This window comes from Peromyscus leucopus, chromosome 9, assembly GCF_004664715.2.
Source record: "Peromyscus leucopus breed LL Stock chromosome 9, UCI_PerLeu_2.1, whole genome shotgun sequence".
Lineage (NCBI taxonomy): Eukaryota > Metazoa > Chordata > Mammalia > Rodentia > Cricetidae > Peromyscus > Peromyscus leucopus.
The window spans coordinates 53,922,296-53,934,585 of NC_051070.1; the positions used below are offsets into that span (position 1 = coordinate 53,922,296).

The 12,290-nt window shown below is 48.3% G+C and overlaps 1 protein-coding gene across 1 annotated transcript; it reads right to left on the minus strand.

Annotated features, from left to right (window-relative positions):
• Positions 1 to 3,314: 3,314 nt before the first annotated feature.
• Nkx2-6 (NK2 homeobox 6) lies at positions 3,315 to 8,844 on the minus strand. The gene is made up of 2 exons (XM_028883173.2): positions 7,311 to 8,844; positions 3,315 to 4,527 (listed from the first exon to the last, which is right to left on the minus strand). Exons 1-2 carry the CDS (start codon positions 7,549 to 7,551, stop codon positions 3,908 to 3,910), a joined length of 861 nt encoding a protein of 286 aa, XP_028739006.1. The 5' UTR covers positions 7,552 to 8,844; the 3' UTR covers positions 3,315 to 3,907.
• Positions 8,845 to 12,290: the final 3,446 nt, after the last annotated feature.

The window sequence follows — 12,290 nt, forward strand, 5'->3', positions numbered from 1 at the left end:
TACAACAACTAACTCGCTGTCATCCTTCCCAAGGAGAGGGCTGAGGGCACTGAGCTTTAAACTAAGGTTTAAACCTTAGTCCCCTTCTTTCCCAGCAAAGAAAAAGATCCAGTCATTGAGCTGATTCTTATAAGGAGGGCACATGAACGCTGGGAATTCTAGATACTTTCCGAATAGAAGCTTTAAAAGATTGACATACACCCTCCAACTCGGAAAGATGATGGTGGTGGTGGTGATAACATTGATGATGATAGCATTACAAAAAGTAAATGCCTCAAATCTTTCACAACCCCCGTCTAGACTCTATTTGGTACACAGCCTGGGAACCAGTGGACTTAAGGGGATGGGGTGGGGGGGGGGATGGGCTGGGAGATGAAGGATCAGGAGCCAGAAAGTCTGCAAATGTATTGACTCACCCACCTGGCCTAGGTGAAGCCCCTGGCCCTGGGACAGTCAGGACAGGAACCTTTGCTATCTCTCTGAGAGCTTTTTTGTTTTGTTTAGAGGTCAATTACTTCCCATTTGGGGGACTTGTGAACATTAAGAGGTGACTGGAGTGATGGGTCTGAAGGATGCAGATAAGGCTAGGGTTGCTTACAGAGCAGCTCCCTCCCCAGTAAAAGCCCCGTGAGGATAAGCACCAGCGAGGGACTCACAAAGCGGCAGGCAGCTTTTAGTACTGGACAGATTACAGCGAAGACTGACAGCTGGGGGTTGGGGACTTTCCAAGGCTGGGGTGTGTATGGGGTGCTTTTCACAGCAACTGTTGGGCGCAGTGGGGAGAAAAGAGTTTTCTCTTCTCCCCTTTCCTTAAGGAACAAATCTTTGGTGTCCTGAGACGCCCAGACTTCCTATCTTCAGAAAAAGAGTTCCCTCTAGGATATGTGTGTACTGGGTTCTGTCATTGTTATTGTTTTTATGTCTGAGGCTAGCCAGAGGTGTCACAGAAAACTAGGGGATGCGGGTAACAAAAGACGTGGGGTCTTCACATTACTGTGTGTCCTGGGCCTTCCTCAAGCTTGGTTGTGACATGTGACATGGTCCGTGTTTGAAAGAAAAGGGGGGCCACTGAATGGAGTTTCAGTGAATTGCGTGTAACTCCCAAACTCTCAAATGCACGCCTTGATGTGCAGCTCAGACCCCTGGAACAGGACGGTGGCCCCAACATTGGAACCTCTGTTTGTCTCCATAGCAAAGATCTGGGCCTCTCTGGGAGAAACAGAGTCCTTCCCACACTCATCACCGAAGTCACCCACCTCTTCTCCACAGCTTCCACTTACACCATCCCCAGCTGGGGTTTCTTTCCGGAGCTTTTGTCTGTCCTGTCTGTCAGACACACAGTCTACACCACCTTCTATTTTCAGACACCTTTCCCGAATTGCCTTTCCCTAGCTTAGATAATAAAGGCCCGAAGGACAGCAGCCATCTCTCATTTGCTCTTGTGCCTCTGCAGGGAAGGTGCAGCTGCGATGACCCAGCAGGGCAGACCTGAGCCTGCCTGCCTTTCACTCAGGGAGCCCCCATCCTCTTGGCTTTCTTCCAGAGTGCTCCCCCTGGGTGGGAAGGCCTGGGAGTCTAACTTGGCTTAATCCAAGAGCCAGGACCTATCCAGAACACAGCACACTGTTGCTTCTATGACTTTTCTAGGCCAGAAAGACAGGAAAGGGGAAGGGGGATAACATTAATTTCCTGCTCTGTTCCAACGATCTAGAATGTGATACTCTATGTATCTATCTCGGGTGGGGCCTGTGCAAGGGAGCTTTTTTTGGGGGGACTTCTTAGGAAAACTTGATAGGCTTCATTGGCAACACTGAACTGAAAGATGTCTGTCCTGATCTAGCACCAGTGTCAAAAAAAAAAAAAAAATTGCTCCCTCCTTTGGTAAGCACACTCTTCAAAGGGAGAGTCAGGAGACCCCAGCTGAGGATTCTCACAGGATAGAGATATCAGTTGAGTCTTTAGCTCTTATTGGGATTTTCAAATATGAATATGTACTGCTTTTTTTTAAAAAAATTTAATTTTATTTAGACAGGGTCTCATGTTGCTCAGGCAGACCTGCACTGGCTTCATAGCCAAGGATAGCCCTGTTGCCTCTGCTTCTGCTTCCACCTCCAGAGGGCTGGAATTACAAGCCTGTGCCACAGCGCTGAGTTTCTGAAGTGGTGGGGATCCAGTTCAGGGTCTCCCACATGCAAGGCTCCCACTCTACCCTTCGAGCTACCTCTCCGGCCATTATTGTACACGTCTGTCTTTTAAGCCCCAGGGCACAACTCGAATTACAGGACACTGATGCACTTCTAAACAGACGTTTATTAACAGTGAAGAAATGAAAAACAAGAGGAAGAGAACAAAAGGAAGGCCTGAGAGAAAGTGATACTGAAGCATAGAGATGGTGCTGTGGATAAAGGTGCTGGCCACTAAGCCTGGGTTCCAGCACCCAAACCCACAGGGTGAGAGGAGAGAGGACTCCTTCTCTTTGTCCTCTGACTATAGGCACCACGGCAAGGCATGCACCTCCTCCCTCCACCAGTGAACAAATGTAAAAGGGAGAAAGTGGCAGCAGATTTTAAGTTGGAACAGTGGCTTTGGTTTGCCCTTGCTTAGGCATTTTACTCTTAAAGGATGCAAGCTGCCAACAGTTGAGCATCTTTCAGAGAAGATCGAACCACGCCCCTTCCTCACTTCAACGGAAACAACTTAAGGGAGTCCCTTTTAATTAAATACGGAAACCTGTTCAATAATAGAATTTAGCTTTTGATATCAGTTGAGGGAGTACAGAATTGGGATTCTCGTGGTTGGAAATGAAGTCCAAGGAAGCTGGTGGCACATTTTTCTACTTCAAGCCCCTGCTCTATTTCTCCTACCAAAGCTAAACTCCTATTTGATCCCGTGTTCCCATTAATAGAGTTTATTTTCAGTCTTCAGGTTGAATAACAAGATTGGGGGAGTGTAAATTTTTTTTTATAATTTTAAAGATCCCACAGTTAAAATTTCTACTATCTTTTTAAATTAGCCTGGGGTGGGGGCAGGGATATTTTCCTGGTGGGAACTTTAAATGTCCCCCTAAGAGTATCTACAAAGAGGAGAAAAGTTACTAGGAGAAACCTGATAACCTACCTTCAGGGCTGAATCAACTATCTCACTAGACTTATTTTGCTTTGGATACAGGGGCTCCTTATGTAGCCCAGGTTGGCCTCGAACTCCCCAATGCTCCCGCTTGGGTCTCCTGAGTGCTGGGATTACAGGTGCATGTCACCACGCCCTTTGAGAACCTCTTGAGGGTCCTGCTGTCTATAACACGCAAACACACCGAATATAGTTAGCTCATTTACTCGTCCGGCTGTTCCCTGAACAAAATGCAGTTGCTGAGAGTAGAGAGGCCTCTCTGGAGGTGAGATCACCACCAGGGAAAGTGCTCTCCGGTGGGTGTTCCGGGAGGTCCAGGATGCTTAAACCCTAAAACCATGTCTGGGGCACTTTCAGGCTCGTGTCCTTTGGTATCTTCAGCGGCTTGATATTTTTCTCTTCTCAACCCTGCATCCCCACTACCCTGCGCACTTGTTTCTTTAAGGGATGGAGTGCGGACAGCCTTGATCCCCAGGCCTCCAGGATGCTTGCAATTGTTTAAAGTGGGTTGTGGCTCAGAATCACCTGCTTCCAAACTGTTAGCCACCATACTATCCTCTTTTCATAGCATCTAGGTGGCCAGCCAAAGCCCAGCTCCATCTCGGAGGGAAAGAATGTTCTCAGCGCCGCTCCTCTGGGCAGATCAGTAAGGAGGACTGCGCAAGACCGATCGCAGCTTTCCAGCGCGTTGGCGGACGCTCAACTCGCTGGATGCGAGCAGCTGGAAAGGGGAGGGGACCAGGCACCAGGCCCTTAATGGCAGTAGCTGAGCTCCGGCTTTTCACCAGGCCGTGACTCCCTGTAGCGTGGCGGGCAGATGGCCCTGCGGGGCGGCACTCGGGCCACCTGGGCTGAAGCCAGAGCTGGCCAGTGGTGTGAGTGGCCCGGGGCCAGCGCCGGTGTAGCGGCCGGAGTAGCTAGCACTATAGGGAGTGCCCGAGTAGCCGCCAAAGCAAGAATGGGACGCGGTGGCCGCGTAGGGAGCCGGGAACGCGGGAGCATCGGGACCCAGGCAGGGCTTGCCGTCCAGCACCAGTACGGGGACTGCCACCCGGCGCGGCGTCAGTGGGTGGCCCGCCAGTTCCAGGGTCTGGTCCTGGCGCTGCCTCTTGCACTTGTAGCGCCGGTTTTGGAACCAGATCTTGACCTGCGTGGACGTGAGCTGCAGCGCGCTGGCCAGGTGCTCGCGCTCAGGGGCAGACAGGTACCGCTGCTGCTTGAAGCGGCTCTCCAGGGCCAGCACCTGGGCCTGCGAGAAGAGCACGCGGGGCTTCCGCCGCAGCCGCATCCGGGCCGGCGCCGGGCCGCCTCGGTGTACGCTGTCGCCGCCGCCGTCGCCCGCACCGCGCTCCATCCTCGGGTTCCCAGCTCCAAGCAGGGAGGTCGCGCGCGGAGGAGTCTCTACAGTCACATGGAAGGAACACTGTCAACAACCAGCAATAGGCTCTGGTTGCTTTCCCTAGACAGCCCACTCACTCCCTGGCAGCCTTCACTGAGCATCCCTTTGTCCTCACCCTTCTCTACCCGCCTCCCCGGTGGGTCTCAGTTGCTCTATTTCTCAGCCTAAGTCAAGTCTGATATACTGTGATCCACTCCCCTCCACCTCCGTGCACTTTTTGTTTCGCCAACAGAAGATCCCGGATCACATGTGCCTATTTGCTTCATTGGTGTCTGGTAGTCCAACAGTTTGAGGAATCTTAAAACGTGAGTGCGCGGGCCTATCAGAATGGTGCTGGACCTTAAACTTCATAAGCAGGATGCTCTGCGGTGCAAATTAAGAACAAGATGGTTCCTGAGCAGATAAAAAGCCAGATATGTCCTGATCCCGACTCACAGGTTTGGAAATAGAGGTTCTCTTCGATATGCGAAGTTGAGATCCACATTTTGGCATTTTGATAAACAGTCCCTACCTCCTTTAGGGTCCCTTTGGCAAGCCGGTGGCCCCCGTGGGGGTTCCCTTGTGGTCCTTCCCTCCGCCGGTCTGTGACTATGCGCAGACCCGCCTAAATGCAGCCCCCCCCCCCCTTGCTTTCCATGTCTCTTGTCTTGGCTTAAGCTCTGTTCTCCAAGGAGGACGGAGAGGAAACTCACATCGGGGGAAATCCAGGGACACCGAAGGGAACATCTAAGGGCCCCGAAGTGAGGGCAAAACGGGCCAAAGGCCCTCAGGAGGGCCGGATGGCTGGGGTTGAGATCCTGATTCTCAACCTCTAGCCCAGGGCATAACTTCTGGGAAAGGACTACTGTTTAAAGTTTGGGGAGAGACCCCCACCCCAGGGGCATCTGTGCTCATAGAAACCGAGGACACCAAAAGTGGGAAAATAGGAGTGTTCGTTTTAAAAATCTAAATGAGACTGACCTCCAGCGATGTGGCAGATCGAGAGCGAGCAGGAGCCGCCAACTGAAAGTCGCTGACTCAGCAAAGGCCTTCCAATCACTCTAAGCTCGGGTCAGCCTGATCTACATAGCCAGCTCCAGGCTAGTCATAGTTTCAAAGTCCCCGTCAGGAAAAGAGCCCCCCCCCCCCACGGGTAAATCCAAAAAGACAGTAGAAACTTTAACTGTAGATCTCAAAAATTACGAAAAAACGTACCCTCAGAAGCTGAGGTCATTGAAGCTGACTGAAAATAAACTCGATTTATTAATGGGAGCCCTGGGTCCCATAGGACTTAGCTGTGGTAGGACAAACAGCAGGGAACTGAACACAAGATGGCATTTGGCTTCCTTGAATTTCATGTTTAGACAATGGAAATGATTTGCTACCCCTCCTCGCCAACAGACACACTAAAGGTTAATTTCAACCATGGTGAGATCCTGTCTCAAAAAAAAAAAAAAAGTCCAAAACCTAAATAAATAAATAATAAATAAATAGAAAGTGAAGAGTTAGCATCCTGCACCCTCTTAGTCACAACTGGAGAGCTCTGAGCCCTGCTTTCAAGACATCAAGAGGGTCAGATGGGGATGCATACACATCACATGTTGTGGGGAAGCCTGCCGGATGGTCCATTTCCCTGACCTACAGCCCTCAGGGCCAGGCTGGGATGGGCCCTGTGTGTCTATCACAGTGGCAAAGGACAGGGTGCTAGTCAAGGGACACCCCAGGTGTGCCTGTGGCTGGGAGAGAAGCTGTCATAACCCTTTCTCAGCAAAGCTGAAAGGAACTTCAAGTTAGCAGACCCGTACCCAGGAATTGAATGTTTAGTGTCCACCACAGAAAACCCAAGGGTTTCTTTTCTAACACAACAAAGTGTTGTCCAGGCTTCTGGAGGACAGTTGATAAACAGCCTCAAGTCCGAGGGTACTTCTGAAGGTGCCCTTGTGATTGATTATATGCAGCCTGGCTTGGTAGGGGAGGCTGGTGGTGCCAATCTACTCTCCTCCCCACCTCGGACTGGAGGTGTGACTACTCCTGGCACACTGGCGGGGGTAGGAGGACAGTGGCCATTGCATTCTTCCAGTAGCAGGCCTTTCCTACCCATATACCACTTTGATTGTAGAAAGCTATCAGAACATAAACTCCCTGTCTGTCCCTTCTCTTTCCACAAGCTAAGGATAGGTTCCTGGACCTCTCTGCTTGCCCATGCACTTTGGACCAGATTCTAGGATTCGGAGGGTTTAGTCTCTTAACTAGGGTCCTAGTTATTCTTAAGTGCCCTCAGGTCCACTTGAAAAGCAACACACACACACACACACACACACACACACACACACACACACAGAGAGAGAGAGAGAGAGAGAGAGAGGAGAGACTTATTCCTTCTCTCCCATTTTCTCTATAGAGAAGTGTGTGTGTGTGTGTGTGTGTGTGTGTGTGTGTGTGTGTGTGTGTGTCCCCAGATAAATCAACAAGCCTAAGTTGTTTCCTCCAGAAAGATTTGGGCTAGGCAGGCAAGGGCAGTAGTGATGGAGCATAAACTAAGTTATGGTAAAGAAGTTTGGGGGGAGAAAGCAGCTCTCAGAACCAGGCTCCAGTGGAATCATGTTTTTGTGGCTAGCAGAGGGGTGGCTGTGGGAAGAAACACCCTACAATTCAAGTCCTTAGGAGGCTTGGCTAGGAACAGGGAGGCTGTCTTTTGGACTCCTAAAATGAGGGAAGATGGGGTGAGACCTCAGAAGATGCAGTCTCTCCATCAGTGACGACTCACTCCTTCAATAATGCCGAGGAAACCTGGGTTCTTACTCACCTGGCTCCATCTCCACGACTGCCTCCCAGGAGAACCGAAGAGGGTCTGATCCAGCTTGTGCCCTGTCGCCGCCGACGCTCTCTGACCCTCCCGATTCCAGGTCCATTGTTAGGTACTGAGGCTTTTCTGGGTTCCTATGCAACTCCCACTGTGACGGAGTCTTGGCATCGTTCTGCTCACCCTCCAGCCTGAGGATGTCGTCCACGGAGAAGGGAGTGGAGGTGACCCGGCTCAGCAGCATCTCTGAGGCCTAGGGGGCGGAGCTGCCAAGTTCTCTACTACTACCAGGTGTCAGTACGCCTAACTTCCCCTTTTGTGATGGCGGGTCTAAGAGACTCCTGGACGTACAATCAAGGTCCAGGCCACGCCTTCCTTTGGCCTTGTCTGCAGGGTAGGGGACCAGGACCCGGTGACAAAATTACCGTGCTCCATTGGTTCCCAAAGAAACCACGTGCTAACCCAACACCCTCCTCCCCAAACTCTGGCTTTTGGGCCCTTCTGTTCGCCCTCAATCCCTGGTCACCTTTCTGGGAGGACTGACCCTTCTCAAAAACAAAGACGAGGAGAAGGGCGTGGCCTGTATCTCAAGAGGGTGCTTCGAGGAGCTCCCGAGGACTCCCGACAGAGGCGCGCATCGAGAGGATGTACCTGGAAGGCGCTAACTCGGAGTTTCAGGGCAACCAATCCATCTGGTTTTCCAGTATACACTCCCAGGGCAAAGAAAAACTGAGGAATAGAGAGCTGGAATGAGAAGAGAGGGGTTCCTCAGCTGGGGCTAAGCTGGATTCCTTCTCGGGGACCCTAACGCCCCACACAGCCAGTGGAGCTAGTCTTTAGTCCAGTACAGGAAGCGCAGCGCTGATCTGTCACTTACAGGGAAGAGAAATTGAGGCACAGAGGCTGTGTTGAGGGGCGGGTACTCTGGCTATCTCTGAGTATTTTTGTAGTGGTTGGGAAGTAAGGTTAATTCTTGCCCCGGAGAAACTTAGAGATAGGTTCACCTCGTCTCTTTCCCGGGTTTCTTCTCCTGTCTTAAAGCGCATCTTGAGCAAGCGTGGATACATGGGAAGTTTTGCCCCGCCTTAGATCTCCAGAACGCTCCTTGGACACGGCTTGGGCGGAGTATACAGTGTGTCTCCGTGGTGTTCGAGGTAGGACACAGAGAGAGTGGGCAGATATGGTCTTGGCTGTGTAATACAACAAATGTGTGGGGTTTGGGACAAAGGGCGAACCTTTCTCACACTTTGTTTTCATGAGGTAAGGAGAAAGATTAGAGGAATAAGCAGGACACCGTGTAAACAAGAATCCTCCAGCCGCCAGAGGCTCATGCTAATGAGATCAAGAAACCGGGGTTTGGTGTTTCATTCCCAATACAGGATTTAAACATATCGTTTAAAATAAAAAAAAATCTCACTAGAGATTTAAGAGAATTTCAGATAAAATGTTTTTTAAACCGTCTCATGAAAATCCACGGTTACACGAGAGGTTTAGATGTTATTTTCTGAAATTCTCGATGAAAACCCTCTCTCCAGCCAGAAAGCACAAAAATTGAAAAACAAAATTATTTATTGGAAAGGGAGGATTGCAATCCCAGGTGTGGAGAGCAGAGGGCAACTTGAGGGTGTCCCCGGGATCCATCAAGCGTCTTTAGTCTGAACCATCTCCCAGGTCTAGAGCACAGTTTTGAAAAACAAAAATTTGTAGAAAAATTTCAGCAAATTTGATTTTTTTGCGACTAAATAATTGTGTAATAATTTCAGATACATATCATGTAATCTTTATGATGAAGCTATATGTGTCCAGATTTTTTTTTTCTACTCAGAAATGTGGATGGGAGAGAGGAGGGGTCGGGAGGACTACTTCTTGCTGGCCGATATGCCCATAGTGTTACCCTCAAATAAACCCGTACTCCCCACCTTTTGCCCTCAGGGATCTCAAATTCTGTAATAACCCAAACACATATTGACATTTTATCTTGTTTTCGTTTTTTTTTCTGATCATAAAAATTATTATTCACACCCTGGAAAAGTGGAAAAATTGGGAGAAAGATTGAAAACATCCGCAAATAAACAAATAATAGTCTTATTTATTTTTGCGTGTGTTTAGATTTACTTATCTATTCATTAGTTTTTCTGAGTATGATTCAAAGTAACAGCAAAATGTCCTACATTACAGATGGACCTTAACAGAATGAGTTCATAGTTTTAGAGAGTCTCTGTTTTTTTTTTTTTTTTTAAATCACCGTAAATAAGGCTTTATATTCGTAGATGTTTTATTCCTTTATCCTCTGCGATATATCCTCGGTATACATATGTAGAGAAAACATTGAGACGTATTTTTAATGTGAATTAAAACTTCTTCTGGGACTTCCTTGGAAAATTGTGCTATTCCACCCACTCCCGGAGGTGTAGGGGAAAGGCCTCCTGATGGATGTTTACTCAGGAGAACCTCCAAGGCTGGAGACATACTTGGGATTTTGAGGGCTCCGCCCCGGGCGCTCCAGATATGCTGAGCTGGATTCCCGCTTTCCCAGATCTGGGGCGACCCTGGATAAAACTGTAAAGCCCGAAGCTACCAGGGCTTTGTCATTCAGTGGCGAATAATATGCACCATTAAGAAATCTAGAAGAAAAAGGTGCCTTGGGCAGCACTTGAGATTAACAGACCTGAGTTCAAATACGTTGCCCTTCTTTGATAAGATCATTACATGCTATTTCAAACTTGAAAACGTTTTCTAGCCGCTCAAAAATGGTGAAAAGCATCCTTATAGGGGAGAGCGCTGTTCAACTCGGGGTTTAAGAGGTAGGAGCACAGAGAAATCCCTAACCCACTCTCCAAACTCTTGCCTGGCGCCAGGCACCAGAATTCGCAAAGTGGTGTTTTGTATGCAGCTCTTTTTCACTGGAGGTTTGCTGACCATCCCCTCTCCCCGGCTCCTCTGAGGCTTGGAGTCCCGCGTCAATTACGGCCGCTTAAGGACTACTCAACTCCAGAGGCTCTTGGGTAGCGCAACCCTGAATAAAATGCACTACCGGTGGAGGATTTCGGTGTCCCTTACTCTTGTGTGGAGACTTCACCGGTGTTCTTTTTGTTGGGGGAGGAGTTCGAGAGTTTCTCCTGTAGTCCCGGCTGTCTTGGCACTCACTCTAATTCACAGAGACCCGTCTGCGCCTTCCCGGAGTGCTGGGATTAAAGGCGCATACCACCACCACCTCCTGGCTCCCTTGGGTTCTTAAAATGGGATAAGAATGGCTTTGTCCCAGGAGTAGGAATGAATGTGACCTGCTCCACCCAGATCACACATCCAGATCACTGAAACTCAAACCAAAGGCTTGGTTAGCTGCTTATTCTGAGTGCCTTCCTGGGCCTTTTCTGCCCCAACTTGCATTCTTGCAGGGAAGACTGTATTATTATTATTATTATTATTATTATTATTATTATTATTATTATTATTTTATGATGGTGATGGTGATGATGATGATGTTATCTCATTATTTTATTGGGAGGAAAGGTCTTGCTATTTTGTTAAGACTAATTTTGAATTCTTGGGCTCAAGCAACTTTGCCGCCTTTTTTCTAGAGTAATTGGGACAACAGGTATATGCCCCTGACTGAAATAGAAGACAGAATTTTAAATGAATCCCAAAATGTGTTATCTTGCATAACTATATGGAATTTGTATGCAGTATTTATTAAGGATCTTCTCACCTGTGAATAACAAAATCTCTTTCAACTTCCTCTTCCCCTCTCTCCCTTCTTTTTCTTTCCTATCCTAGGAAATTGAACCAAGGGCTTAGAAAATTCTTCAACCTCTGGAAACACTTTCAAATACAACCCACGAAAGTCAGTGTCTAGTGGTCCTGCTAACCTGGGCCAGCCTGGGTTTACATGAAAGTAGTGGTTTTTAACCTCTGGGTAGGATCCCGATTGGACTAGACTGCACATGCCTCATGGGTCCTGCTCTCACAGCGGTGTCCACCGGGTGTGGGCTGGAACTGGCACACTGTGAATGTCTGTTGGATAAAGGTGTCTGCTTTGTTTGACTGGTGACAATCCCTAGGTTACCCTGGGGAGCAGCCACCAACCTGGAGAGACTGAATTGTTCGATGCTGACATTCTGCTTTGCTGTGCATGGTTCCTTTTGTTGAAATCCATTTCCTAATGCTAAAATAACATGGTTATTTTAATATGTGAAATGTTAAAATAGTTCTAAAGCTGAAATTGAGCACCGAATTGTCCTTAAGGCAGTGGCACTACTACATTTTAATCTCCACTATTCCTGTTCCCTTTCTTCCAGGTTAGTAAATCTCCATTTCATGAATTTACCCTTTCTGTGCTTGTTTTGGTATTGTTAAACACAGAAACAAATGCACGCATATTTTTCTATTTTTAATTCTCTCATATATTTTCTTGTAAAGACATTGCTAGTGTGATAGCAACTGGGGGTGTTTTGTATCAGTCTTGTACTTCTGAAGGCTACCTGTATGGGAGGGCTGCTCCGGAGCATGTTCTGGTTGCAGCAACCACGGTGGTGAGGTATGCTCTCTACCTGTCGCTCTTTGTTCAAAGTAAGTTATTCAAAGTAAGTTATTACTTAGGATGTGGAGGTTCTCTTCCTATTCCTTCTCCCCACCTTTCCCACCTCCTCCTACTTCTCTTCTTCCTTCTAACTCTCAATGCAGATTTTCAGGTATCATTCACATGCTATATATTATAATTTACAAAATATAAAATTTATATGTATATTTATAAATTACAGATAATTTATCATCTAAGCCAACTTCGCAAGTTTTGTCAGCCATGGCCTCAGCTTTGGTCATTATCTTGCAGGTAGAGAACACAGAGGTGACTCATGACCCAGTTACAGAACACCTGAGGAAAATCAGAAGCCAGGTTACCTCACTTCCAGTCCCTTCCACCATAGCCCCCCCCCATCACCAACACAGGACTCCACAGAACAGCTTCACCAGGACTCCACAGCC